The sequence below is a fragment of the Passer montanus genome, unplaced genomic scaffold (assembly GCF_014805655.1).
Source record: "Passer montanus isolate IOZ18808 unplaced genomic scaffold, ASM1480565v1 scaffold111, whole genome shotgun sequence".
NCBI lineage: Eukaryota > Metazoa > Chordata > Aves > Passeriformes > Passeridae > Passer > Passer montanus.
In genome coordinates, this window is record NW_024357725.1 from 446081 (window position 1) to 471965 (window position 25885).

At 55.9% G+C, this 25885-nt stretch overlaps 1 protein-coding gene across 5 annotated transcripts in view; it reads left to right on the forward strand.

The window, feature by feature from the left end:
• Positions 1 to 25885, forward strand: part of LINGO1 (leucine rich repeat and Ig domain containing 1) — a 158206-nt gene that overhangs the window by 119561 nt on the left and 12760 nt on the right. Inside the window, exon 1 of one of the 5 annotated variants that reach the window (XM_039732150.1) lies at positions 22248 to 22409. The exons of 3 other annotated variants lie outside the window; for them this stretch is intronic. In XM_039732150.1, the coding sequence (XP_039588084.1) occupies positions 22404 to 22409 (6 nt within the window). In that variant the 5' untranslated portion in view covers positions 22248 to 22403. Of the gene's footprint in view, positions 1 to 22247; positions 22410 to 22450; positions 22827 to 25885 lie in introns of those variants that run through there. One more of the 5 variants, XM_039732192.1, reaches the window with a different exon arrangement.

The window sequence follows — 25885 nt, forward strand, 5'->3', positions numbered from 1 at the left end:
ACCTTGACGTGCAAATAAATATAGTCAAAACTGTCAGGCGCCGGTGCCGCCGTGCCAGGAGGCACTTGGGTACCACCAGCGGGACCCCATCAGATGGCTGTTCATGCTTGGGTATCCACACACCTTCCCAAGCAGATGGTCTGCTCCACAGCACTGGGATCCAGCAAGCCTGTGGAGCAATTTAATCTCCAGAAATAATTTAATATGGCTTCCTCCAGAGTGTGGTGGTTTGGGGTTTTTTTCCCTGACCAGCCATAGAATAATTTAATCCTGCCTTCTGTGTGAAGGTCTATTTTGAGCTTGCCACCTGCAGAGTGTTTTAATCCCACAACTCACAAAGTAATTCAATCCTCTCCCTTGGTGAGTAATTTAATCCTCTAATTCCGGGGTAATTTAATCCCCTCCCTGGGGAATAATGGAATAATTTGATCCTCCATTTCCAGAGTAATATGATCCTCTACCTGAGAAGCTCAAAACTTCAAACCAGCCACCTGCCTATCTGCAGGCACTGCCATCCCTGCAAAACACTCCCTGCCAGGTGGGGGTCTGGGTGTTCTTCCAGTGAATCCATCTCCACACTGGCCAGTGTAATCCATGCAGGTCCAGAATGGGCAAAACCGTTCACACTGCCTGACCCTGGGCCCTTGAGCATGGATGTGTGTGATCACTTCATTTTAATTCCTCCTCAACCAATTAGTCCATTTTCTGATGAATTAGTTTTAGTCTAGGTTGGTGCCATGGTTGTTAAAGCAGGGCAGCCTTTGCCCCCACTCAGGGGGGCTGCTGACGTGAGGGCAGGGCTCCTGTGGGTTTGTGTTGGTCTGAGTGCTCAGTTCTACACACACACACACAAGGAGCTATGATATTTTATGAAAAATCCTTTCTTAGGATTTTTCCTGTCCTGAGGAGCTGAGAGCCTCAGGAAAGAAATGCAAACAATAACTCTCTGCTGCTGTGGAATGCCACAGGTGCATCTTCCATTGGTCCATGTGGATTGTTTTCAATTGATGACCAATCACAGCCACCTGTGTCAAGGCTGTGAGCAGTCACAGGATTTTGTTATGCATTCTATTCTATTCTATTCTATTCTATTCTATTCTATTCTATTCTATTCTATGTCTTGGTAGCCTTCTGATCTTTCTTCTCTCTCTGTTCTTTTAGTATAGTTTTAATGTAGTATTTTAATATAATATATAACATAATAAATCAGCCTTCTGAGGAAAATGGAGTCAAATGGAGCATTCACCACAACACACACACACACATATATATACGTAGATATGTATGGATTCTCTTCCCATTTGCCTGGAAGGGTAGTGCTCTGTACCCTCACACAGCATTATCTCCACCAGGACTGGCCTTGGAAATGTCTTAACCCCGGAGCCATTCAGTCAGGACCCCTTGCACCTCGCACTGAGGGTCCACAAGCAAGATCCAGCCTCCAACTGTCCCTGAGGAGCTGGGAGCCTGGCAGGGCCCTGGAGCCCCTGCCCTGCCTCAGCATCCTGGGCACGTTCTTGTCCTCTGGCCACACTGTCCCCACACAAGGGCAGGGGCCTTAGGGCATGTCACATGCCACCTCCAGTATGGAATTCCACCTTGAAAGCAGTGGAGACTCCCTACGGAGTGGCAGGAAAGAGAGAGGTGCCTGGTTTGTACCTCTTCTCCCTCGTTTCTGCTTAGCAAAGGCTCAATAGAACAAAGAATTTCCTCAGCCAAGATGTTAAAAAGAGAAATCCCAGTAATGATAGTGTCCGTTTCCATGCAGAGGAGGATCTGTGGAGTATGCAGAACAGAAATATTTCCCTCTCCCTCTGAAGACTGCAGCAGTTTGTACTCAGGAGAGGGATTAGCATAGTAGAAAGGAAATAACACCCTGAGAAGCACTTGTGGGAGAGGAGGGGGAGGGAGCAGGGCAGGAGAGACCGCTGAGGCCATGTTGGCCCAGGTTTGGGATGCCAAGGCACAGATGGGATGGTGCCAAAGGGCAGGAGAGACCACTGAGGCCATGTTGGCCGCAGGTTTGGGATGCCAAGGCACAGAGGGGAAGGGAAGGTTCCCCCCATGGCAGAGGGGGATAGGGTTGGAGTTCATCCCCTTCTTGGGAATGGACACACTCTGTAGGGCCCTTTTCACAGGGGGATCTATCCTGCATCACCTGTCACATCCCCAGGGAAAAGTGATGAGGCTGAGACTGTGATTATTCTTTTTGCTTAATCCTATTGTCAAGTGCTTGAATCTTGGAAGCCAAAGTGGAGGCAAGTGGCTTGGAGGACCAGAGCCAACTTCCATCACTCCCTCCCTGTTGCTCCCGTCTGTAAAGTGTTGAAATTATCATTCTGCTCCCCCCACCTTGCTGTGACCCCCTGGGACCACCCCACCACCCACCACAGCTCTCTGCAACCTCCCTCTGGGGCTGCACTGGGCTCAGAGGTGCCAGGGATAATTGTCTTTCCTAGGGACAGAGAATTCAAACAAAAATCCTTGCCTGGGCTAAAGAGAAATCACTGCTCGTCCTACTGCATGCTCTATATGCCCTGGTCCTGCCTGGGACTGCTAAAATTCTGCTTTTAAAAGTCTGCTTTGTACAAAAGTCTGTCCTGGATATGTCATCTTGCATTTTAACGTGATATATTAGACAAATAATTCTTTATGTGCAAAGCGTTCCTAAGTACCTGCAGGCCAGAGGGAAGAGAGAGAGGGGCTTGAATATCTTTAAAAATCCCATTCTAAATGTTTCCATTTCAAAGTTTCTCCTGCAAATTCCGTTCCATGCCACATCTCATGCCCAAAAGTCAGCTCTGCCAGTGCCTTCTGTGTCGTGCTGATGCCACATTGCTCTGTGGGGCAATGGTGGGCTTGTGCAGGCTGTGCTGTGTCTCCCAGATGTTGTAGCCTTCTGTTGGAGTGGGGGAAAAGAGCAGGAGAAAAGTTCCTGCCTTTACTCCTTGAGATATGAGGCGCTGTCTTTAACCAGCCTTGGTGTTCACTCACCTCTCTTCCCCTCTAATGAGTCGGGTTTTGTTCTCCCATATCACGTCTGGATGCACATTGTGGGTAATTGATGGACAGGACCCGACCTCTGAAAGCTATCAACGGAGCCGCTGTGAAATCACACGTCCAAATATGTTTATCTTCCCAGCTTTTTGGGCCCCAGCACTCTTGGACACGGATTTCCGTACTTCAAGGAGGAGAGCAAATTTCCTTCAAAATGTCAGCATAGAAATGAAAGATAAAAGGGAAGACACAGGGGCTGCTTAAACTTTGCATTCCCAGCAAAGCAGAGCGGTGTGGCTCAGAGGGAAGGAACTGGAGCTCAGCCATGGGCAGGCCATTTTGGGGGGGTTAGTGGTGCCTCAGGGGTCTGGGTGCTGTCCTGTGATGGGTGCACTTCCAGTGGTGACTTCCAGCCAGCACTGGTGTGCAAACTGCCTCCTCTTCTCCACCTATTTTCCCCAGGCTCCATCCCAGTGGGTTGGAGTCTGGGTGTCTTCTGCCATGAGTTGAACTCCTGGTGTTCAGCACAGGTGGGTCCCTGGGGTCACACTAGGTGTCCACCCCAGCACTGGGGGAGGTCTCCATTCACCTGGTGTTCCTCTGCTGAGGAAGCAGCCCTGGATGCCCTCAGCCCCTTTGCCAGGACAAGGCTGTCCTGTGCTGCAGCCCCTGGGAGTGGCAGGCAGTGGCCCCACCGTGGTGGGCTCCTGCCTGTGCAGGTACACCCTGCCTGCCCTTGGCGTGGCTTTTGAGTGCTCTGTGAGCAATTCTTGATTGCAGGAATCACTCTCCACACAAGCACCTCTCCAAAGCAGCAGCAGGTATTCCTTGTTCCTCCTCACTCCCTTTCTGAGCTGTGGAACCAGAGGAAAGTGGCCGAGCTGCATCCAGGGAGCTGGGAGGGCTTCCCTGACCAGTGAGGAGGGTGGTGACCATTCCTGCCACCCGGGCACAGTTGTTGTCTCCTGGCCAGAGCCTGGTGGGGCTGCCCACGACCACCAGGGAGGCATTTCAGGGGAAGCACGAGCCCTCCCCCGTGTCAGCCGGAGCTCCCTGCGCGCTGCTGATTGACAGCCAAGACGCGTGGCCGCACATCTTGTTTTCAGCACTCTGGGTGTTTGTGTTGGCAGAGCCTGGCTCACGCTCATGACAGGAGCTGCCTCTCACTGTCAGCAGCAGCTCTGCCGTCGCTGAGCCTTTGCACACCCACCTCTTCCCCGGAGCTGCAGGCGGCTCCACAGCCTCTGCTCCTGGCACCTCTCGCATTGCTGCCGCAGCCGCGGTGCTGCCGGGCACCGCTCCCTGCCCTCCTGCAGCCTCAGGTTTTGCCCTTCTTTTGGTGTAGCCCTGTTGCTCACCATCCCCCAGCCATCATCCCTCTCCCACTGTCCTGGGGAGCTCCTCATGCACCAGGATCAAGGCTTAGTCTGCTTCCAGCCTCACTCCTGAGGTCTTGTGCTTTAAATACTGGCAGTGGGTGAAGTGAGGAACCCTTATGGATTTGCTGCGGAGCTGCTTGGGGATGGTGTAGTTTGTGCTAAGCAAATGCTGGGAGTATAGGCTGAGAGTGGTCCCTCTGGGCTCTCATCTCTCTGTCTCTAGCCTTCTTTCCTTGAGGAGCTCTGTGGGATGAGGATGAGCTACCAGAGCAGGTCCATGGTGGGATGTGAGTGGCGGCAGAGCCAGGGCCCTGCTCAGAGCAGTGCTGCCCACCCAGCCCATCAGCTGCAGCCTGTCAGTCCTGCTCACAGTCCCAGAAACTCTCCAGGAGCACTGAGGCTGTACCAGCTGTGGCTGCAACCCCTGGATGGGGCTGCCTGCCCAGGCTTCTGTACCTCTGGGCTGTGTTTAGTTCATCCAGTGTGGGGTGCAGGTGCTGGATGTGAGCTGTACCTACTGAGCAGCCACTGTCTCACCCCGTGTGAAGAGTGCAGATCCCCAGCCTGCTGTGGCTCCTGGGGCCCTCAGCCTGCCAGCAGGACTCAACTCTGCCCACTGCTGCCATGCAGGGACCTGACAGCAGCACGGGGCGAGAGCCCTGTGCCTCTGCCTGGGATGACAGATGCTGCCGTGTGCTGGCAAAGCTTCCAGGCCTGTCTGAGAGTGGTCAGGAGTGCAAGGAGCTCTTGCCTGGTATTGCCAGGGAAGGGAGGTGAGGAGGAAGAGGAGGGCGAGCTGGAGCATGGGTGCATCTGGGGACAGCACAGCAGGGCTGCGGGGAGGGGAGCTCGGACTCGGGGGGGTGTGCACACAAAGGTCGTGTGGCCATTGCCTGACAGCATGTCCATACAGCAAAATCACCTCAAAATCACCCTCCCCACCCCAGGGACAGCAAATACTGAGACATCTGTAGATGCATGACTCAAATGAGAGCTTAGTTGCCAACCCACTCCTCTCCTTCTTCCCCAGTAGCACTAAAATAACCCAAAGAGGGTTTTGCAGCCCTAAATCCAGCTCCTGGCCCATTTGCAGCCTGCCAGCACTGTATTAGGTTGGGGCACTTGGTCTACAAAGGTCAGGGCTGCAGGAGGAAGCTTTGAGCCACCTCTGAGACCTCTCAGTAGCCCAGAGCACCCTTTGGTTCTGTCATTAGAAATCCATCCAAAAGGCACCTTTTTGATGGAGAAAAATGAAATAGAAATCGGTTTCTAGAAGTCTGGAAGTGAGGGCAAGCTGCATTTCATCCCACCCTCCCTGGAGCTCTGGAAGCCTCTCGTGCTGCCAGAGCAGCTCTTGCACAGGTAGCCCCTCTTGGGAGGCATGTACCCTCCTCTAGCAAATGCATTTACTACAGTGTGAAGCACAGACTTGTCTTCTCTGTGTGTGACTCCAGGCTGTATTGTAGATTAAAAGATTTGTCTTTCTCCTTTATCCAGCAGGTGGGTCTCTGGTGACTGTTTCAATACCATTCCTGCATGGGCTCTGGGATGTCTGTGCTGAGGTTCTCAGTAAACTCAATTACACCGTGGTAATAGCATGGTATTGACTCAGGAGCCTCAGCAACACAGGACTCTTGCCGTTTATTAGTTGTTTAATTATATGGCACATCAGGCCAAAATAATGTCATTAGCTAATTAGCCCATGTTGGGGGTATTTGTAATTTTTCTTAAATGAATGTTAACTTCATAGCATAGCATAGTAAAAGGTGCCAGCTGGTAGCCCAAGAGTCAGGGCTCCTTTTGTGCATAGAGCAGGTTGAGGCTGGTGCCAGCCTAGGTGCTCCTTCATGTGTCCCGTGGGTGTCCCTGCCACTTCTGGGGACAAGATGTTCCTCTTCAAGGGTTTGGGTGAGCTACTTACACCAGCACCTTCTCACAGCGTGACTGGGACCCCAGCACCCTGCAAAGAGCCAAGCTCACGTCCAGGGGTTATTCAGGAGCAGCATTTTCGGGATTTGAGGAGCACTACAGTGGCATTGAAAGGCACAGCTCTCCAGGACTGTCACACAGCTCAGCCCAGACCCTGCCCGTGTGCTGCCAGAGCCACTGTGAGTCCCTGCCCCCGTGTTTGACACGGCCACGCATGGCTGAGCACACTGAGGAGGGAAGCCAGTGGCACGTGCTGCAGTCAAAACCCTCCAGAGGGGGTGACAGCAGGGCTGAACCTTATTGTGGCACCCCGTGCTCCTCCCGCTGCCTGTTTGGCCAGGAATTCACCCAGTTACTCAGCAATGCCTCATTTCCCTCTGCCTGGGGCGCTGGGAAGGCAGAGCCCCCGTGTCCTGTGCAGGAGATGCTGCCAGGACTGCCGTGCCTGCCAGCACACACCCCGTCCCCACTGCTGTGTGAGACTCCAGGATGGACTTCCCTGCATTCCCAGACTCCAGTGTGAAAGCTTTTGGGCTGGGGCTGTGTCCTAGGGATGGATCAGTCAGGATCTGCTCCTCCTTTCACTCAGCAGCATCCCAGTGGCTCACCCAGAGGATGCAGGCTGCTGGCATGGAGATGGGGTGTGTAAATCCTGTGGGATAAATCCTGTGGGATTAGGAGTTCTATAAAACAGCTCTGGCTGTCTCCCTGTGGTTTCTGTGGCTTTTCGGAGGAGGAGGCGGCATTGCCATGTGAGAGCACTCTGGGCAGGATGCTGCAGCATGTCCATCAGGGATATTGTTATAATTAGCATTTCTTGGCTGCTCTATGCCACCAGCACCACAGGTTTTCAGTGTGATGACTCCTGACTTAATGTTAGTCCTTCAGCTGACTGCTTTGGGCCTGCAATTCCCAGTTGTGTTGCCCCCACAAAATTCTTACCATTATTTAACCCAAACAGGTCAGCTCTGTGCTTTACAAAATACATTTGCTGATCCTGAAGATTTCTAAATGTCTTTCAATTTGGCTGGGTCTATTCCAAACTCGAAAAATTGCAGGCCCCTGCAGATGCTTTCATGTCCTTAAGGACAAGTTCTGCCAACTGGAGAACCTCCCTGGGGAGCCCAGGCACTTCTGAGAGGTTCAAGAGTCCATAGCAAATCACTCCAAAATTAACCATGCAGGCCTTCCCCAAGCCCTCAAAGGCACAAGTTCAGATGAATAAAATAAATTTGGAGTTAATAGACCACGCTGAGTTTAAAATACGACATTTCTAAAATGGGGAGGGGGAATAGAAGACTTGTCCAATAGTTGGAAAACTTTCCCCTTTTCATACCTTCTTATCTCCCCAGTGCCTTAGCTGCTTCATTGGAGACTCTCTCAAATAATTATATTCCAGAGTGGAGAATTTTTTGGTGGACAGACTTTTTTTTTTTTTTTTTAAAGACACATTAGGGGGAAACAAAACTGGGCTTGTAAGGAGAATGAGTTACATCCTTTGGTTGGCCATTGCTGGTGTGGTTCCACAGCACTGCTGTGAGATAATCACCCATTCTCCCATGCTCTGCCGCTCACCTTAATAACTCTCCCAGGATTTGATGTAATGGTTTACATAACCTTTCTGAAGCATCCTGAATTCTGATGCCTCCAGCACTTAAATGTGACATTGAGTCAACTCTGAGGTACTTTACAGCTGGGTGATGCTGCTTGGGGCTAGGCAGGCGATGAATGGAAAAGTTTCACTTACCAAGATGAACTTTTTACCAGCTGAGCTGTGTGTCTGGGGGAAATCTCAGGGTCTCAAATCCCGAGCCGGGTTTGTCCCCCTGTCCTGCCTGTGGATCCGTGCAGCACCAGGGTTGATCCAGGGCAGCAACTATGGACTTGAATCCCTGTTACGTGTCTGCATGCAGCCTCTCTGTAGGTACCTGCCTTGGAGCCCACTGGCTGGATGACATTTATAGTCAGCAGGGAGAAAAAAGGCACGTCCAGGCAAAATTCATCTGACCTTTCTCAGGCAGCCACCTTAGAACGAGATTAATCCTGCCCCTGAGAGGCCTTTTCTCTCCATTAGCGATACAGCAGTTCATCCAGCTTGTCCATGGATGCAGGCTGTGTTTGGGCAGATGGATCCCCCTGGATCCCTGCTGGGCTGTAGGATTTGTGCAAGGCCAGGGAAGATGCTTTGCTCCTTCCTGGGGCACTGTGCAGGGGTGGGAGATGGGCAGCCCCGCTTCTCCCCAGCACCCTGCCCAGCTGGGGCTCTGCCTCGTGGCATTCTCCAGCCCGACCAAAGGCACAGGCTCAGAGGGCAGGGATGAAGACAGGCACGCTCTGATAGCTGGGGCTGATTCTGCTGTCTTCAAAATCCCGCAGTAATTGCTGGTGTTGACTGCATATGTAAATGTGTGTCTATAATAGTCTCTCTCATGCATGTCTGTGTATATATATACGCAGGCACACGTAGATGTGTGTGTATCTAACATATGTGCTCCCAGCCCACACAGCAGATGGGGCTGCGAGCGCCGCTGGAGCCTGCGCGCGGCACCCCGGGGCGGGTGGGTGACATCCTGCCTGTGCCAGCCCCGCCACCCAGCCCGACCTGCCGCTGCCCCCCGTCCTTCCCGCTGGGATCAGTGCCGCTTCTCTTTCCCCGGCTAGCTGATGACAAGAGGGAGGGCGGCAGGTTCCCCCTGGAGCTCCGTTCAATCCCAGTTGTCAATTGTTTCGGCGCAATATAAAACACAGGCAGCGCACACGGGTCCCCGGTTTCAATAAATGGGTAAAGTTTGGAGAAATAGAAACTAGAAACTGGCTGACAAAATAACTGGGAAAAGGCGGAGACAAAAGGAAAACAGCACCAAGAAAAACCACCAAATCCCAAATCAAACCATAAACCTACTAATAAAACAAAAAGCACGATACAACAATCGGCACCCTGCACAGCGTGGATGTGTCACCGCTGTCCCCCCAGACGTGTGTGGGGTGGTGGCACCTTCCTGGGCTCCCAGGCTTTCAGGGTTGGGTCTGTGCTGGGAGGAGGACGTGGCTCGTGAGGAGCCTTGCCCAGCTCCCAGTGCAGGTGGGTGCAATGGGGTGTAGCAGGTTCCTGGTGCTTCGCTGTGGCTCCTTCATTAGTTCATGTGTCTTAATCAAGCAGCTTGGCCCTCTGCCAGCAGGGAGTAACCCAGGCTGGGTTGTGGGGGAAGCACCTTGGGAATGGGAAGGAGCCTGTGGAAAGCACAGCTGTGCCCCAGGCACACACGGAAACCTATCCCAAAGCCCTTGGGGCTTGTGCTACTCCAAATTCTGGGCCAAAATCTCTCAGAGAAGGGGCTTTTGGCTGGACCTTTCACCCTGGGGTGAGCTGTGGCTGCAGGGTGTCCCAGCTCCAGGTCTGCAGGGAGAGCAGGCTCTCCAGGGTGCTGTCCATCCCTCCAATCCCACAGCAGATTGAGGTGCTGCCTGACCCTTTTCCCTCTCTCTAGAAAGGTCACCATGTCTGCCAGCTCTTCCTTTTGCCAGTGTGAGCACCTGCATCAGACACCGAGCACAGCCCCGCTACTTCGATGCAGGTCCTGCTGCCATGGCTGGTCACAGTGAAGCAACATGATTTAATTGTGATTTCCAGCCCTGGCATATTCACAGAACCACAGAATCCTCAGAATTAGTCCAGAGGAGCAGAGCTGAGGGAAGCAAGGATCTGCAGGAGTGCGGGGATGGGGAGGGAGAGCACACCCAGCTGAGGGTGGTCTTGGTACTGGCTGTGACCTGAGCATGTCCTGCCAAAGCACAGGAAGCAGAGCAGGTAAGAGAGGAGGTGTAAGAAAATTCAGGTGTGCAGCTGGGAAAGAGCCTTTCCATGAGAGAGCCATTGGTGTCACTGATGTTGGTGGTGTCACTGATGGAAAAATTCAATCACTTCCAATGAGGGAAAAATAATTGTCTTTCGAGGTACAGTAGGTTGTTGTCATTTTCCTATGACACACTCCATCAACTTTCAATTTCTAGTACAAAAGCCCTTCGTTCTTGCTCGGGTCTCTCTAATCCATTGCAGTGAGCACTCATGGCAGACATGGCATGGGCTGTGGGATTGTCTGGGAACAGAGAGGCCCAAATTGCACCAAGCTGAGGAGAACACCCAGACCCTGCTGGGCTCAGAGGGTGCCAGATGGGGGAAACCAGTTTGGGTCAACAGTCAGTGAAAGATCTCATCCCTTGGAGCCCCAGGTTCTGTAAAACAAGGAAAACAGTATGGTGAGGGGCTCACATAGCCAGGGTAGAGGGGTTTGGGGTGACCTCTGGCACTGGGATCCCAGGCAGCTTTGGCACAGGGAGGCTCAAAGCCCCTGGGGCTGGAGGATGCAGGTTCACCTCCCCTCTGGTGTCCACAGTGGCAGAGGAGAGGAAGGGGAGAGAGGCCAGAAGTGATTTGGGCAGAGGTGTGTGCACAGGAAAACCAGAGCTCAGCACTTCCCTGCCACGAGGTGAAATGAGAGGTGATTAGCAAAAGATCCCAGCATCCCAGCCACAGAGCCTTCTCCTCTAGCACTGGAAGAGGAAATATGTATTTAAAAACACTGCTCTAACAGAGAGGGGTAATGATGTGTTTCAAGGCAGAGCTGGTATCTTTCATAAAGCCCGTGCTGCTTAATTATATCTGCCCCATTTAGGAGAAAAATGATTTCCCAGTGAGTTTCTGGTTTGTTTTCCCTCTGTCCCGCTGTATCTCACCATGGCTCCAGCTCTTTGTCAGGCTCTTTGGGATCTCTGTCTCCAAGCACAGCTTGAGGCAGGCTGCCAGCCCCAAGAACTAAGGATTGTCACTGTCACCAAGTGCCAGCCACCCAGAGGGGCCTCAGAGCTCAGGATGGGCAGCACTGAGATGATGCCATCCTCCACTGACCTCGGGTGGGGTAGTAGGGGTAGGTCCCTTGTTCTTATGGGACAATAGTCAAGACTAGTTGGCCCACAGTCACAAAAATCACAAAATATGCTGAGTTGAGGGGGACCCACAAGGATCTTGAGTCCAACTCATGGCCCTGCACAGGACCATCCCCAAGAGTCACACCAGCTGCCCGAGAACGTTGTCCAAACACTTCCTGAGCTCCGTCAGGCTTGGAGCTGTGACCACTTCCCTGGGGAGCCCGTACCAGTGACCAGCCACCCTCTGGCTGAAGAATTTTTTCCTGATATCCAAGCTGACCCCTGCTGCTAGGCACACAGCCCTGCTGTCCTTGCTGGGGACTCTTTGGGGACCCCAGTATTTTCCTGCTGCCTGCGGGTGCCTGCGCCTGCTGCGGGTTCTGCTGCCCACCGGCCCCACCACCAGGGCTCTTCCTTCCAGAGAGCTTTCCAGGCTGCTTTTGAGCAGCCTTAGCCTGTGGTGCTTTCCTTTCGCCTGTCAGCTCTAGCCTGACATTATTTGGGTAGAAGCAGAGGGGTGGGAGTGTGGAGTGGCAAAATGGTGGCTTTTTTTTTTTATTTCTTGCATTCATAAGACATTTCAAGTGACACACAGAGACAATAACGTATCACTCAGCTCAAGTACAGCTTGAATGGTTTAAAAATACGCTTCTGAACTTTCCACCCCTATTCATGCACAGGCACCATCCCTTTGGGGTCTGCACTTTGGCAAGAACAAGCAAGGAGTTAAGCAGCTCGGCAAGACGAGCTATTTATGGATGTTGCAAGCTCCCTGCTCTGCTCCCATACCCCGTTCAATCCTCTAATTATGTGCAGTTGTTTCATGCTGTGTCTCACCGCGCGCTCTCTGGGGGAAACCGCTGGGGCTTTGCCAGTTGATGAGGAGGGGGTGGGAAGGGGGAAGACTCTGCCACACGCGCCGAGGCAGCCTGGGGAAACAAGGGATGCTGTGAGGGTGTTTGTCTGTGGGTTGTGGGGATACCAGAGCATGGTCCTGGGGCCTTCTGGACAAGGAAGCAGAGCTTGTAAGAGCAACAGCCCCAGAGAGGGGCAAGGAGGAGGTAGCAACAGAAGGTGTGGAGAGACTTCCCCCATCCCTGGGAGAGCAACAGCCCCAGAGAGGGGGTTACCTGTGGCAAGGAGGAGGTAGCAACAGAAGGTGTGGAGAGACTTCCCCCATCCCTGGGTTCAGTCCCCTGTGTCCCCAAGCCCTCCCTGTGCAATGGAGCCCAAAAGCAGCAAGACAAACATGAGAGAGCAGGAGGGACCACAGGGCTTGCCAGCCACTGCTGCCCTCCAGACAATTCCTCTACGGCACTGCCAGCTCGGAGAGGAGAGCGGCTGCTGCCAGGACTCTGAGCCTCTTCTTGTTCCTCTGGCAAGCCCTCCCAGCTGCACACTTGCTCCAGGGTAACATGAGAGCTGCCCGTGAAAACTGCCCCTTCCACCTCCCTAAACCCCTGCCAACCCCTGCCACCTTCGATGCTGCTCCAGCATCATAAGAATTTTAGTTAATCCACCAACAGTCTTTGAATAAATTGACCAAACAAGAAAAGAGACAAGAATAATCTCCGGTGCCTGGAGCTGTGTGGCTGTTCCACTAAAGCAGCTCTGTGAGCATCCTCGGTGCAGCAGCCTGCACCTGTATCCCCCCGTGCTTCACACTGCCAGGACACTCTCAGCAGCTTTTCTGGCCCTTAGGAATGGTGACAGAGTGGCCTGGGGCAGACCAGCCACAGCCAGCGCCCTGTGTCCCCTGCACACTGCAGGGTGAGTGGGCACTGGGAGGGCTGGAAGGGACGAGCACCCCCTGCTCCTCCAGAGGCTGGACAGAGCCAGGGGGACTCTGCAGGTCCTTGTGGGCACAGGGCCCCACACCCCCAAGCCTGGCATCTGCAGCCGGTGCTGTTGGACTGGGAAGAGCTGGGGCTGTGCTGGTTACACTGGTCTCAGACAAGTTGCTTGTGGGAACTGGAGATGCCCAGATTCAGTTTTTTGTGTGGGTCTACCAGGCATGCAGGGCTGTTACCTTCCCTGTGTATCTACTCATGTCTCTCCTCCCTCCAGTCCTCTGCCTTGCACTTCCCTTCTGGCTCATCCTGGCCAGCTCCAGTGATCCTGGGTCTCCTGGGTCCATCTTCCCATGCAAGTGTGGCCCAGCTCTGCCCGGGAATGGCAGAGAGAGCAGGAATGTCTTCTCCCTTTACCCTCCCCAAGCTGGACCACAGGTCATACATTACACCTTGTGCTCGGACCCCGAAGCTTTCACAAACACATCCACGTGGGTGAGTTACCTGGCCTGTGCCTCTGCTGTCGTTTGAGCCCTTCCAGCCATCCACCGTGCCCCAAGCCCACCAGCAGGGAAGGGAGGCTGTGGCCAAGCCCCTGTGTGGCCCCAGCAGGCAGCACAGGCAGTCCACATCCACCTCCATCTGCCACAGCATCCAGAGGCACAGGCAGTCCCTGCACCACACACCTGGGCTTGGAGAGGCAGCCTGTGCCCTCCATCTGCTCCGTCTGTGGGGCATGGGGCTGTGCCACCAGTGCCTCTCCAGGAGCTCAGTTCTGCTCTGGACAGCCTTGGGTGAAGGCAGGGTCCTGGCAGTCCCTGCCCATGGAGGTTCAGGTGCTGAAAGGGCCCCTCTGTACAGCCACAGTGCAGCAGGAGTTTGGGGTTCAGCCCCCACGAGAACAAGGAGTCCCTTCCCCTGTTGGGTGGTGCTGATGGGGTCCTGGGGACCACTGGGGCCTTGCTGTGGAGCGGGGAATGCTGCCAGGAGCCCCAGGCTCCCCCTCCTTCCCAGCTCTGCTCTGCATGGGTTTGCTGTATTCTCACCTGATTAGTGGATTTGAAATACAGCCTTTGGCTTTGAGACCCAAAATAGATGTCAGGTTGTCTTTCCTGCGCTGAAGGCTCCTTAGTATGCAAATCCCTCCCCAGCACGTTTGGTACAGCACGGTGCTCCCGAAGGGATGGCACCTCCGGGATCCCGGCTTCCCTGGGCATCCCCACCCCAGTGTCCTGCGGGGCAGGGGGTTCCCCAGGCCCTGCCTGCCTGGTGCAGCGGGGTGCTGGCACTGCCCCGTGCCAGGCACGTGTCAGGGGTGGTGCTTTGCACCCCTCCTCCGCTCCCCCTGCGCTACATGGGACCCGGCGGGTTTCCAGGGAGGCACTGGGGCCAGCAGGCAGTGACATTTGTTTTGTCACTTATGCTGTCGTCACCAAAAAACCCTAAAAAATATCTGCCTGGAGGGGCGAGCTGGGCCCGGTGACATTCGCTTCATCTCACAGCAGCGAATGCATCCGGCAGCGTCCCCGGGAGCCGCGCGCTCCGCCGGGACAAACGAGCTCCGTGCTGCCAGCAGTGTCCGCTGCTGGGTCCAGCTGGGCACAGGCAGGACCTTCCCGGGGGTCAGGGACACCCCGTGCTGCAGCAGCCCCAGGAGGTGTGGCTCTGCTCACATTTTGTTCATTTTGTGACATTCATTGCTCAATACGTTTGCAGTGTTCCTTACCTTGTAGAGATTGAGTCAAAAACCAGCGCCTGAGGAACTGCCTCTATTAAACTGATGTTCATTAGAGTTGACTTGGTGCTACCTCATTAGGCTGCTGTAATTGAAGGAGTTAATTGATTATCAATAGTTTGAGTTCCCTCTCCTCGTGCCCACAAGGCCCTGCTGGGTGTTCTTCGGGGGCCAGCATTCATCATGAGGCTGGGACGTGCCTCACTGCTGGCAGTCTCAGCTCGGGCTGCTCCTGCGTCCCCGTCTCCGAGCTGTGCCCGTCGTGATGCCGGCAGCATTTTCTGTGTGGGTCCTTCTGCGTTCAGCTTATTCATCCACGTTTGGCACTCACTCGAAACTGTCTAAAATACTTCTGATGGCTCCCCTTTCCGTGGCTGTTCTTTAATGCATATGTATTCTATTTGGAGAGGCAGCGTGTGGGGGTTTGGTGACTCTCCCCTGGGTGTGAAAGCAAAGGCAGAGCCTCCGAAGCAGCTGCTCCCCGAGAGCTCCGTCCTGCAGTGCAGGGATGGGGGCACAGCCTGGGGGGCCCGGCGGGGGCTGCGTGGCCATGCTCGCACGCTGGTTCTCCTGAGCTTGGACTGACTCCCTCGCACAGACACGTGCTGCTGACTCAGTCACACCTCTGCTGTTTTTAGAGGCGGCCTTCTAACACCCTGCCTCGTTCAGCAGAAAGCAGGGAGATGCTGTGCTTCCCCCAGCCAGCCTGAAAACACATCCCCTGCACTCAGGAGCCACTCTTGGGCTGCTCGTCCTGGCCCTCGGCTGCTGGAAATGGGACAGGCGTGGGTTTTGGAGTGAGAAAGGTCTGTGCTCAGCCCTCCTGCCACAGACATCTCTGCCTCCTGCCCTGTCCTCCCCTCAGAGTTCACCCCCTGTAGCCCTCCTGCTGGGAGCAGTGCCCAGAGCATCCTCAGGTACCCTCAGGAGCTGCTGGTCCATTGCTGCACCCAGACATGGGTGACATGGACGTGGTGATGCTGCAGCAGGCAAGCTGGGAATGGATGAAAGGATCCTCTCCATACCTGCATCCTCACACCTCCACGAGGGCACAAGCAGGGCTCAGAAAGCCAGAGGATAGGGCTGCCACAGGCCATCTATCTGCTGCCAGATTTTTTTTAGGCAAATTTAGGCCTGCCCCAGCTCAGGGTCTGTGCGGCATCACAGGTGACAGCACAGACAGCAAGGTGGGAGGTAGACAAGCCAGGAGGAAACTGTTGCTCCCCAACTTCGTTAGCTTTAACTAACGAGCTGTTTATAGGAGTGACATGACACCTGCTTTCCTCTTTATAAATTCAATAATTTATGAAAGGTATTAAAGGCAAAACAGCCTCCCGGATAAAGCCTGTGATGCGTGTACGCTGGGTATTAGCCAGACGGGACAATGAGCTACACTTGAATAGCACACGAAGATATTTACCCTCTCCCTCTATAAATTATTAAGGGGCTTTTTTGCACGTAATTACATGAGCTTTTATGTTTCTCACTCCCTGCTTTTAATCCTTTTTGGAATGGTGCCAGTCACTTATAACAGGAGCTGAGCAAACAGCGAGTGCTGTGGCTGGGGTTGGGGTTGGGTTTGGGGTCGCTGCAGATGATGGGGATGCAGGAAGGGGCACGGCTGTGAGCCCATCCCTCCTGGCATGTGGCACACCCCGCAGGGAGGGACACAAATGGCCCCTGTGGGGCTGGGATGGGGTTTGGCCCCAGCATGAGGTGCTTTTCCTCTGCGTGGGTTTGGGGAGGTGGCTGTGGGAAAGTGCAGAGCAGGCTCCAGTGTTTTAAACACCCTCCAACTGTGCATGCAAATCAATTATATGCAGATGTAATTGGGCATGCAAATGTCACTAGGAGGCTGTTTACATGTGCAGTGTACATTAGGGGAGCACGTATGTGTGCAAAGGAACACTGAGGATATTAGTAATAATTACACCCTGAGAGTGTCCTGGTGCTGGGTCTGCTACTGCTGCTTCTCAGCTTGCCCTTCAGGGAGCAGAGCTCCCTCCTTACCGTGCCACATGCCAGACCCCCCTTCCCTGAGTGACGTGTTTGCTCCCTGGCCTGTGCCCAGCAGTGCAGCCCAGCTCCCCCCTGCTCCCCAGCATCGCTCCCTGGTATGGCTGCAGCCCTGCCCATCTCAGCCTGCCACACCAGACAGGGGACAAACTTATTTTGAACATGGAGATGAGGAGCCCATTTCATCCCCTTCAGGCACCCTGACCCCTTTCTCTTAGTTGCCAAGGATTTGTGAGTCAGCCCCAGCAGAATGATGCCCACATCACCTCCCCATCCTCCGTGCCTAGCACAGCCTTTGCTTTTTCAGTGTGGGCAATTGACAGGACTCTCCTGTCCTCCATACTCACAGCTCTCTCCAAGCCCTCTCTCCTTTGTGCCAAATTCTTTAATCATTGCTTTTTGTCCTGTTGTGCAGCTCCTATTCTTACACCAAGCTGTTAAAAAGCTGTCACTGTCATAAATTCCTTGTCCCAGAAATTATCTTTCATCTCCTGAACGTGGGCTACAATAGGCACTGAGGTGCTTGATATTATTAATACCTTCTATATATGTGTCAATGGGCTTAAGAACTTAATGGAGCCTTTTCCCTCAGCCCTTCACACCGCGTGTTTGGGCTGCTTGACAGAGCAGTCAAGCTATCAGTGCTTGACTCAGGCTGACATGAGGGCATGTGGCCCCTCTCCATTCCAGAATGTGTCACAGAAAAGCCTAATTTCCATGCCCAGAATTCCAGTGCGTCGGGGTGGTGACAGTGCCCTGGCAGAGACGTGGATGAGCTGAGCTGGGGCAGACCCTGTCTCAGCAGCTTACCTAATCTTCAGCAGCACTTGCTGAAGGAGCCTACAGAAAAGCTTTTTTCTCCTCTTTATCCCTGTTCTCCAGAGCTTCATGCAGGTCCTGTCATGGTTTGAGATGTGCAAGGCATGAGCACAGCATCTCCTACCCCTGACCTCGCTTTCAGTTGGACAGAGAGCTGGAGGTGAGTCCCGCCACGCACCTGCAGCCTCCAGCAAGTGAGGCTGTGGTGGGGACAGTGGAGGGATCCCCTCCACGGCCTCACAGCCCCAGCCCATGTCCAGGGGGACATTCTGTGGCTCCTGCCTCTCTGTCCCAAGTGAATGGCTGGTGGTCAAAGAATTTTTGGGTCATTCTGCTCCAAATCAATAAGCTGACCAGAGCAGGGAGCAGTACAAGACAGTACAGAGAGAAAGCATTATGATAATACTTGATAAGGATCCTCAGTTTCACTGAGGAGCAGCCATACAATGTGGAATTTGGATTCCCTCCAGCTGATAATGAGAAGCCACTGGACTGACTCAGCCTGCTGTGAGGAGGCATCAGCACACATCCAGATGGCCGTGGGGACGGGGGAGCAGGAATATCCTGCCTTGTCTCTTCATCCCACGCCCCCCACACACCCTGAAATGTCACCAGCCCCAAGGGAGAACGTGATCTGGGAGCATGTTGCTCCCTGACTGCATCCGCAGGGGCCCGGTGGAACAGCCATCCTCAGGAACAGGGGCTCCTCAGGAACAGGGGTTCATCAGGAACAGGGGCTCCTCAGGAACAGGGGCTCATCAGGAACAGGGGCTCATCAGGAACAGGGGCTCATCAGGAACAGGGGCCCCTCGGGAACAGGGATTCATCAGGAACAGGGGCTCCTCAAGAACAGGGGCTCATCAGGAACAGGGGCTCCTCAAGAACAGGGGCTCATCAGGAACAGGGGCTCCTCAAGAACAGGGGCTCATCAGGAACAGGGGCTCCTCAGGAACAGGGGCTCCTCAGGAACAGGGGTTCATCAGGAACAAGGGCTCCTCAGGAACAGGGGCCCTCAGGAACAGGGGTTCATTAGGAACAGGGGCTTCTCAGGAACAGGGGCCCTCAGGAATCCTGCTGCCAGCACTGCTGAGGAGGGCATTGTGTCCATGTCATGTGCAAGGCACGCACAGGACATCAGGGTGACCTTTCCTCCCTGTCCCAAGCAGCCAGGAGATGATGGTGCCTTCTGCAGGGACTGGTTAGGACCGGGCGGGATCAAGGAGCTGGTTGCTGGTCCAGCCCAGGGACGTGTGAGGTGCCCTCCTCTCCGGATGTGCAGGGGCAGAGCAGGGACAGCCCCTCCCCGTGCCTGCTGCCAGAGGGAGGAGGCTGGAGGGGCAGACAGCCGATCTGGCATTCCCAGCGCTGGCAGTACTTCAAGGTGTGGTACATCTTATCTCTGCCTGGCATTTGCATGTATTTTCTCAGCTCAGCTTGTTACGACAAAAGTGTGAAAATCTGAAAGAAAAGGAACGATAATAATAATGGGAGTAATTAAAATCCACCTCCCTCCTGCCAGCTCGGCCCTTTCTAGACCTATTGCAGCATTTCTGGACACGTGCACTAAACCAAAGGAGAGAGCAGGTCCCGAGCCTCTCCCCTGAGGGGCAGGTCTGTTCCCACTGCCCAGGTCCCTCAGCTGTGTGCAGGTGCTGCCTCTCCAGGAGGGAGCTGAGAGCAGGGATAAACTCCTGCCTCATGCCAGCAGAAGGGAACCATCTGCCACAGCCCCTTATCAGCCCAGGATGGCAGTGGCAAAGAGCTGGAGCATCTGGCTGAGGGACGAGCCCCCCCAGATGGACACCCAAATGTTCTTGCCATTCCCTGCAGGTTTTACAGAGGAACATGTTCAATGAGGGCGTGTGAGCCGAGCTGCTCTGCAGCATCCAGGGGCTGCACACAGGTCAGCACAGGGTAGGGGCACCTGGAGGGCTGGGGCGCTATGGGTCACTCTGTGCTGCAAAAAGGAGGTTGACCCAGTTGAGGGGTTGACCCCAAACAGCTGCAGTTGGTCTCTACAACATGGGGGAGGCCAGTAAAGGTGATGGGAGAGGGAAAAAAGGCATGTTAGCTGCAAAGCTGTCAGCTGCACATAGCTACGGGCTGTTAGTGGGGACAGGAGGGGATGGTGCTTCCAGTGAGGCTTGGCTGTGTGCTTCTGGCTGTCCGCAGCACATTGTCACCCATGCTACAACCTCAGGGACATTAACAGTAAGCTCACCAGTCATGACGGGTCAATAAATGTAGAAACATGGGAGCCTTTGGGGTTTCTGAGCAGGGGCCAATGCAGTTCCTCCAGCAGAGACCTGCAGGGTTCACTGCTGCCAGGATCTGCCTTTGCCCAAAGTGTCCTTGAGGCTGCTGGGGTGAGGAAGTGTTGCCCATGAAGTGGGCTGAGATTAGAGAGAAAAACCCAGCTGGCAGTGCTGCTTCTTGGGCAGGTTGGTTGCACTGGCTGCTCTTACACTCTGTGCTCTTACACAAGGCCCTCACTGTGGGCGAGGGCCTTGGGGCTCCAGCTGAGAGAGCAGCTCTTAGGTGATTGTTTTTTTCCTGCACTCTCCATCCTTCCCATCACCTCTCCCCACTGCTGGCCAAAATGCACAGTGTAGCTGTCAAAGCAAACCAGGGCTGTGCCTGGCTGCCATTCCTGGGGCACCCGTGCTGCCCTCACCTCCCTGCTGTCCTGGTCCCTCCACCAGGTCCAAAATCATGGAGCCATGGAATGGTTTGCATTGAAGAGGTCTCAAAGGTCCTCTAGTTCCAAACTCCTGCCATGAGCAGGGACACCTTCTGCTTAGACCAGGTTGCTCAGGGCCCCATCTAAGCTGGCTTTGGACACTTCCAGGGAAGGGAATCCCACGCTGAGGGTACACAAAAAGCAGGGTTTGCACAGGACAGTTCTGTAGCAGGGGTGTGCATGGATGCTGCTGCACACCCAGGGCCCTCCTCTGCTGCTCGGCTCGCTCCCAGGGCGGGGATGGCCGTCGGAGCCGAGGTGGGAAAGACGGTCTTGGAAGGCCCCCTGCTTCCAGGCAGTGCATAGCATCACTCTCACACGCCACCAATGCTGCGTGCATGGCGTACTTGCCGTGTCTTTGTGGAAGGGCCGAGGTGAAATTTCCCCCCTCACACACCAACAATTCCAGGAATTATTCCCGAGTGTCACTACTGAATACGCGGTGCCCTGCACTTTAGTAGGGCTTTAACGGGGAGGGCAGGAACGGAAACATTAGAAACGGCTCTTAGCCTTCTTTTGTCCTCTGTTTTGTTTTTTTTCCTGGCCGCATTCAGATTGCCGGCTTTGTCTGTGTTTGTGAAGTGCTATTAACGTCGAAGGCATTGCTGCCATAGCCGTAACAATAAGAGGCATCGATCCGCACTGAGTAAAGGTCTGGGGACCACTGAGAGCGGCCAGGCTGAGTTTCCTTGGTGGCAGGAGGAGAGCTCGTGCGCGAACACACGCGCTGTCACCCCGCTGTGTTTGTCGCCACGAGGATGCTGTGCCAGGCCCCCGCAGGGACGCACACCTGACGGGTACCCACCCTCCCAGGCGAGCCGGGGGCTGTGCCTGTGGGCAGGAGCGGAGAGCTGCAGTGATTCAGCTGGCGAGTTCACCGTGCCCACCCTTTGTTGATTCCTCCTCTGCTCAGAAGCTCGCCTGTGCCAAGCAGGAGGATAACGGGGCTCCAGGGAGGCAGCAGCCTCTGCCTGCGTGCCAGGAGGGGCTCGAGTTTCCTGGGGCTTGCTTTTAGCCCGCTGCCCGGACATGAGCTGGGGGTGGCCTGTCCTGTGCTCCATGGCAGGCTGGGGGAGGCCATCGCACAGAAAGGCCTGGGGCCAGCTCAAAAGCTCTCACTTGCTCAAAGAGCCGTTCAAGGGAAGGCTCATGGCGCCCAGTGAAGGGACTCGTGGCCCCAGCCGTGCTGCTGCCCTGGTGCCCCTGCCTTGGGTCCGCCTTGGCCGGCAGCCAGGGACAGCTGGGTAGAAACAGGACAGAGCAGGAAGCATCCCGGGAGAACCCAGCCCGGGGAAAGCAGGAGGGGAAAGTGCACGTTACGAGCAAAGTTTGTGTCCATTACTGCTGGAGAAACCAGCCTCAGCTGCGAGAGCCGGCGCTGGGCAAATCTAATGCTGCTGGATGAAGAGTGTCCATTATGGAAGGGGGGAAGCGGTGGGCAGTGCTGGGGAAGTCGTGCACTTAGTCCGGAATGAGAGGCCATCGGCTCAGCATGCGCCGGACCCTCCGAGGGGGCTTTGGGATCAGCTGGTCCCAGACCTGTCCTCGGAGGCGTCCCCTCGGCGCTTGCAACCCTTTCCCTCTTATGTGCCGGGGAGGGGGGACACTGTAAAGAGGAGCAGAGCGCAGGTAGCTGCTGTAGGACGGACCCTCCGGAATCCTCAGGGTAGCCCGGCTCCGTCTCCCGGCGGACGCGGGGAGGGCTGGGCACCGACGCGACGGTGACGGGCAGAGCTCCGCTGCTCCGTCCTCTGCGGGCAGCGAGGCTGCACCGGCGGGGCGGGGGCTGCGAGGGCCCCCATCCACCGAGCGGCCCCGGTTGGCGGGGGAGCCATCCCCGCTCCCCCCGCCCCGCAGCCCCGGGGACGCGCACCCCCCGCGCGGAGCGGGGGCGGCGGCGGGAGGAGGGAGGGCGCGGGACTGGGGGCGGCCCGGCCCCGGGAGCGCCGCCGCCGCCGCTCCGTGTGCTGTCGCTGCGGAGAGGGGGAGCTGCGCTACTGCAGGTGGAGGTTTGGCGGGGGGGCCGGGGGAGATGCCATTTCTGACCGAAGGAGATCGCCGGCGAGGATGAGATGCGGGTAAGCGGGACCGGCGACCGGAGCGGGGCACGGGGCTGGCGGGACCGGCGGGCTGGGGGCTCCGTGGCCCCGGGGCCGGAGCCGCGGCGGTGCGGAGGGCGCGGGGCTGGGAACTTGCTGCGAGCCCCGGGGGTGCGGGGAGCCGAGTGCTCCGGGAGCTGCCGCCCTCCAGCCCCGCCGGTGCGGATGCTGCCGCCTCCTCGCCCCGCTCTGCCCGGGCGCTCCCCTCTGCCCATCTCCTCCCGCACCGTTCCCGCAGCCTCGGCGCAGCCCCTGCGGGAGCTACGAACCAGGCGGGGTCGGGGTTCGGGGCTGGGGCTCGGCGGGACTGAGGCTGTATCCTGATGGGGAGTATCCTGCTCCTCTCCCGGTAGCTCCCGGGTGAATTGGCCGGCCTGGAGCAGATGCCTCGTTCAGGTAGGGAACGGACAGTCTGGACAGCGCTGCCCTCCGGGACTGGCAGGGGAGCAGGGATCAGCCTCAAGCTGGCTATGCCCATCTCCTGCCCAGCAAGGGTTAACTCGAGAGGAGGAATTGTTCCTCTGCCCATCCCCAAAGCAGAGGCATTAAGGGTTAAAGACGGGCAGGGAGAGCTCTCCAGCCCTGAGATTGGAGACAGGAGTCATGGGGAAGGGGGATTTTTCAGGGCAGGAGTTCACCTCTCTGTCACCAGCCCCCCAGCCTGGAGATAGGTGAGTCGGGGACGTGGGGAGCTAATGCCCGGTGGGGTGATTCCTCAGGCTCCGGGAGGGCTCGGGGGGCTCGGAAGGGTCCCCCTTCCTGGGCTCAGCTCCACACCCCGGAGCCAGGAGCCAACCCGGAGAACTGGAGGTGCTGGGCCAGGGTCAGGCTGTCGGTGCGGGCTCTGCCCTCGGTTTGTGTCTGGCAGAAAAAAGAAGTGGTTAATGTTAAAGGAGCTCCTCAGGGCAGTGGGGATTGCGGGGATGCCCAGGAGCCTGCTTGGCAGAAGGGCTCTGGGAGCCCTCGCGGGCGGTGCCGGTGCTTGTTGCTCTCCGTTACCGTGTGTAGGTTATTGGATTTTTCACCTTGCGCCTTGGATGTATAAATAGCCCAAGTGATGGGTAGAGGCACGACTCGATCCAGGTGCTGGAGATGCCACCTCCGAGAAGGAATGGGAGCGTTGGTGCCGCGAAAGGGATTTGCACGAGGAGGGAGGGAGGGACAGAGGGCGAGCGTGGGCACTGCTGGGATCGGGTGTGCTCGGGCTGGTTGGCGTCGCCCAGGCTCTGCTGCCTCTCCCTGCCTGTCCGTGCCCCAGCTGCCGCCCCAGCGATCGCCATCCGCGCTTTTTCCCAGCAAACGCCTTCTCCAGCGAGCGACTGTCGCCGCTGGCCGGCAGCAGGGGATCGGTGTGACAGCCCTCGGCTCGCGGGGGGAAGTTCAGGCATTCCCAGGAAGAGCCCCACTCTATGGATCTCCCTCCATCTCCCGTTCCTCTGCACCACCTCCCAGAGCCCGGCTGTGGCTCTGCGATGATACCCCTTCCACAGCCCCATCCCAGCCCTCCTGCCAGCCTTAACCCTCTCCTCACTGCTCTGCACCTTGCAGCAGCCCTGACCTGACCTTCACGCATGCAGGAGACGGCACTGGAGCAGCAGTGGGGCTGTGCTCCGGCCATCTCCTCCAGCACGGGGGCTGCACGGACCAACAGGACTGCCCAGCCCATCCCCACCCAAAGGAGCTATCCCAGCCCCCATCCCAGCCCATCCCCACCCAAAGGAGCTATCCCAGCCCCTATCCCAGCCCATCCCCACCCAAAGGAGCTATCCCAGCCCCTATCCCAGCCCCTATCCCAGACCCTATCCCAGCCCCTATCCCAGCCCCTATCCCAGCCCATCCCTACCTCACAGCAGCCCATCTCCACCCCATGACAGCTGCCCCAGCCCACTGGCACCTTACAGCTGCTGTCCCAGCCTGTCCCCACCCCACAGCACCTATCCCAGCCCTTCCCCACCCCAACACCAGCTATCGCAGCCAGCATCACTGCCCAAACCTTTCTTCCCCCTGCTTCTTCCCTGTCCTTCCCCTGCTCCAAGAGCATGCTGTGTCCCTGTCCTGGACCTCTGGCAGGTCCGATGGCCAGAGCACTGTGCCTGTCCCAGGTGCCAGGAGCAGGGCCAGCTCGGTAGGAGGACGTGGCTGGGTTGGCTGTGCCTTCTCACCTGCTGCTCCTTGCTCCCTCCTGGATCCCGTTGGCACAGCTGCTGAATGCCGTGGAGGAGAGGGGGCCTCTGGAGCTCTCCTGAAGGGCAAGGCCAAGAGGGAGATGTGCCCCTGGGCTGAAGCCTCCATATCTTCCCACAGAGAGTTTTCCCTGCAGCACCTGCCTGCTCCAGGGCTCAGGCAGCCCCAGCTCTGACTGGGTCTCGTGGAATGGGCAGGAGGTGACTGGAGGAGACAGTGGAGCTGCTTTTACAGCTCCTGGGGAAGCATCAGGTTTTCCAGGCCTTCTTGGGGACAGATTAATTACTCAACAAATGGCTGTACCATTATAACACCGTACTGTGCTGCAGTTACTCTACACCTGTAATGTAATTATTGTGTGATACCTCTAATTACCACTGTTTCCTGGAAGGTTAACAGCATCACTGAAGGACTTCTGTTTCCTTTAGTGTCCTGTTTCACAGAGCCACAGTAGCACTGCTGAAGTTAGTGCTGCTCCGTGTAAATGACAAGTATAAAATCCTCTGACTTGAGGCTTTAGTTCAGGGGTTGATAAATCACTTTATAATAACACCACAATTATAGTGTGATTACAGTTGTATTATAAAACACAACACAGCCTGCTGGGGCTCAGTGAGGTATGTTGGATGACCACTGGGTGCTGCTGTTTGGTGGGATCCTGTCCTTGGAGGCAGAGTTGGCAGTGGGCACATCTCTGTGAACATTTGGGTGGAAAACACAATTCACAGCTTGGCCAGGATGGATGTTTGGTCTCTCCAACACACCCAGTGCACTGAGTCAGCAGCTCTCCTTTGTTCTCTGCTGAGCCTTGAGCAGGGTTCAAGCAGAAATGGCTTTTGGTGGGAAAAGAGCCAGAAGAGCTTTTCAGGTAGCAGGGATGGCTGGGATGAGAGCGAAAAGGGCTCCAAATGCTTAACTCAAATCAAACAACCAAGAAAAACAAAGGGAGAAAGAATCGGAAGGCCATGACCTCAATTTTCTTCTTAGTCAATTTTTTTCCACTTTCTTTCCATCCAGGAGAGTAAAACTGGGAGCTTTTGGCAGGGAATGGCTGTGGGGAGAGGCTCTGTGCCTCTGCACCCTGTGACATGCCAGGGGACATGGCTTACTCACAGCCAGTGCTGGTGGCTCTTTGAACCTGCTGCCTGTTGGGCGGTGCCAGGGGTGTCTGGGGATGGGGCTTATTTGGGGAAGGGGACAAACACCAGCCACAGTCCCCCCTTGCCAGTGCTTCCCCAGCCCCCAGGCACTGTCAGCAGCACGGTGTGGCC